Source organism: Silurus aristotelis, assembly GCF_946808225.1.
Source record: "Silurus aristotelis genome assembly, chromosome: 1".
Classification (NCBI taxonomy): domain Eukaryota; kingdom Metazoa; phylum Chordata; class Actinopteri; order Siluriformes; family Siluridae; genus Silurus; species Silurus aristotelis.
This window is the reverse complement of record NC_139574.1, coordinates 42,627,129-42,630,251: the sequence shown is the minus strand read 5'-3', so window position 1 is coordinate 42,630,251 and position 3,123 is coordinate 42,627,129. Positions and strand designations below refer to the sequence as shown.

At 34.1% G+C, this 3,123-nt stretch overlaps 1 protein-coding gene across 1 annotated transcript; it reads left to right on the top strand.

Annotated features, from left to right (window-relative positions):
• Nucleotides 1-270: 270 nt before the first annotated feature.
• h2bk1 (H2B.K variant histone 1) lies at nucleotides 271-2,090 on the top strand. Its single transcript, XM_083544408.1, has 2 exons — nucleotides 271-521; nucleotides 1,801-2,090. Exons 1-2 carry the CDS (start codon nucleotides 405-407, stop codon nucleotides 2,035-2,037), a joined length of 354 nt encoding a protein of 117 aa, XP_083400534.1. The 5' UTR covers nucleotides 271-404; the 3' UTR covers nucleotides 2,038-2,090.
• Nucleotides 2,091-3,123: the final 1,033 nt, after the last annotated feature.

Below are 3,123 nucleotides of genomic sequence, written 5' to 3'. Positions count from 1 at the left end.
ATAAAAAAATTAAATTATATATATATATATTTTTTTATTTTTTTTGAAAAAGTTACAGAAAATTTCATCTAATAGTTGTTCATTTTTCTTTGAAGAAAAGTAGTGTTGGGAATGAATAAATAAATAAATAAATATAAAAACATGACATAAACATAAATACACGGTGAACAATTTCAAAGACATGCCGTTTAAATGTAAAAAATAAAAAAATTGCTCTTCAATTCGGCATCCAGGGCAGGAAGGAGCAAATTCAGAGGGTTTAATTAGACTTGATGACGGTGATAAATTGGTGATGAGCTGCAGCTGAACTCTGCTGAACACCTCAAAGTAGTGACTCGGCCTGAAGTTGGGAATTTCTCACGCTGGAATTAAAAAATAAATAAAAAATTAAATACATTTTCACGATGTCAAACGATGGAACCAAAAAGAAAGGGAAAGCAGCAGGTGACAAAAAGGCTTCGAAAAGGAAAGGAAAGAGGAGAGAAACCTATGCTGTGTATATTTATAAAGTCTTAAAGCAGGTAAGATTTTTATAGTTGAATTTTTGTTTTTAATATACCCTTTTTTTAACACCTGACAGGGGGGCATGGGGGGTATCTAAGCACTGAAGTGTGTATCTGGAAGCTTGAAGGTTTGTTTTCTATGATGTGATCATCGGTTATCATTGAAAAAAAAAAAAAAAAAATGTAAAGGTAAAGTTTTGTAAAAAAAAAAAAAAAAAAAAAAAAAAAAATCGATTTTTGTTCGGATTTATCATTTCACCGAACACAAACCAGTGTGTGAACCTGCAATGTATGTTCGTATGCACGTGAGTCAAAGCCGCAAAAAGCGGTAATTATCCTAAAAGCCGCAAAAAGCGGTATTTATCCTAAAAGCCGTCTGATTTGACTAAACCGATCGATAAATCACTTTGATCTTCTGGCTTGGTAAGTGTTTGGACCAAACCATCCAGAGCTTTTTGTGTAGATGAGCTAATCTTGAGAAACGTGAAAACATGGAGTTTTTTTTTCTTTTTTTTTTTTTTTTTTTTAAATGAATAAACTCAACTTGAGAACCAGCTTTTTGTTGAAGTGAGATAAAATGAGAGAAAGATGTATTGAAACCCAGTCTGCTTTAGATCTTTTGGATTTTTTCTTTATATCTAAAATGATTTATTTAAATTTGATTTGTCCACTGCATACTAACGGTTCTTCTACGTTGACACGATGCTGTGATTTGATTGGTTCATTCCTTTTGTTGAAAGATCGCTTTACTACTTTGGCTTTTTTTTGTTTGTTTGTTTTCATATATAAAATTTCGATTCGTATTTTGTCGTAAATCGAACCGCCCAAATCCACCGAGTTCCTTTTCTGACGATCACGCGCCGTAGTTGTTGAGAATTAGCGCGTCTTCGAGCTCGCGTTCGCTACGAGTCAAATGCTCAAGTGCAGTTCAAATCAAATACTTGAATTTCATCCAAGTCATATTGGAATGAAGTAACAAAAGTGTCAATACTTTTACTCAAGACGGTTTTTCCGGTACTTTTTCCACCTTTTGTTGATGTTTTAGCCGTCAGTATTACAAACGACTACAGTTCTTCAACATTTTTCCCAACGTCTTGAATGATGGAGTTTCATTGAGGTCCCAACTGGAGCCTCAGGAATGTTCTTGTTGAGTTTTCCAGTTCTTGTAGCTTGTGTGCTCCAGGATGTGCTACGCGATGCTAATCAGGTGTAGGAACCAAGCCCCCAGATCACATGATCGGCTCAGCGCGAATAATCGATCGTACAGGTAGAAGTCTTTTTTGTTTTTATTTTGCAGGTGCACCCGGACACAGGGATCTCGAGCAGAGCCATGAGCATCATGAACTCGTTTGTGAACGACGTGTTCGAGCGCATCGCCACCGAGGCGTCCAGACTGACGCAGTACAACAAGCGTTCGACCATCACGAGCCGCGAGGTGCAGACCGCCGTACGCCTGCTGCTCCCCGGGGAACTCGCCAAGCACGCCGTGTCCGAGGGCACCAAAGCCGTCACCAAGTACACCAGCTCCAAGTGAGCTGGTCTTTCAGCCGGGGCTGATTTCACTTTTGGAAATAAAATTGCACCAAATCAGCAATAAATCTTGGTCTTGTGTTCATTCGTTTATACAGAGTGATACATGAAGGATTGTTTTCCCCCCAGTCTGAAGCTGTACAACTACTAGAAATGCACATTTCACAAATGCACACTACCTACTGGTCAAAGGTTGCAATTACACGCAACGTCTCTATAATTTTTTGACTACATTTTGGTAGGCACCTCCAACACCATGCATTATGAGAGAGCAGGAGCGACCTCACTGGTCCACCACGAGTTACCTCAGTAGCACCACCTACTGGACAAAACTCATAGATTTTTTATTTATTTATTTATTTATTTAATTGAATAATTATTTTAACTAGACAATTTTTAACATATTTTTATAACGAAAAGAATTTGTTAAATTGTCTAGTTTAAATAATGGTTTTATAATTGTTATTAAATGAAGGTATTTATATTGTTTTTATAAGGTTGTAATATTTAAACTAGAAGTGAACTTATTTAGTTTTTATTTAATCATAAATTTATTTATGCAGAAAAGTTTTCAGGATAAGAAAAAGAAAAATACAATCTCCCTGATCTATTTCGTTGTTGTAAATAAGAATTAAGTAAGAAAAAAGTGGGACATGACCATCAAAAAAATACAAAATAAAGTAACCACAGAAAACCAGCAGCAATAACAAATAAATGGTAGCAAATAAACGTAAATTAAATAAAACTTTCAGCTTGTAAAATAAAATAAAAAAACAATACAAATAAAAAGTAAAATGTCATAAATGATTCAATAAAAAGAAACAGAACCTTCAAGACCTCTGAGAAAATTTAGGAATAAATAAAAACAGAGGAAGGCAGAAATATATATTTTTTAATAAAAAAAAAAAAAGAAACATAGAAGCAAATCAAAAAAATACACAAAAAACCCTGTAGAAATCTAAAAGAATATTACAAAAGAGAAAATATCTATTTTTTTAATTGTTAGTTTAATAAAGGAATCAGAAAAGAAATAAATCATGATTGTAAAAAAAATAAGAATTAAAAACAAATGATAGAAATCACACAAGAA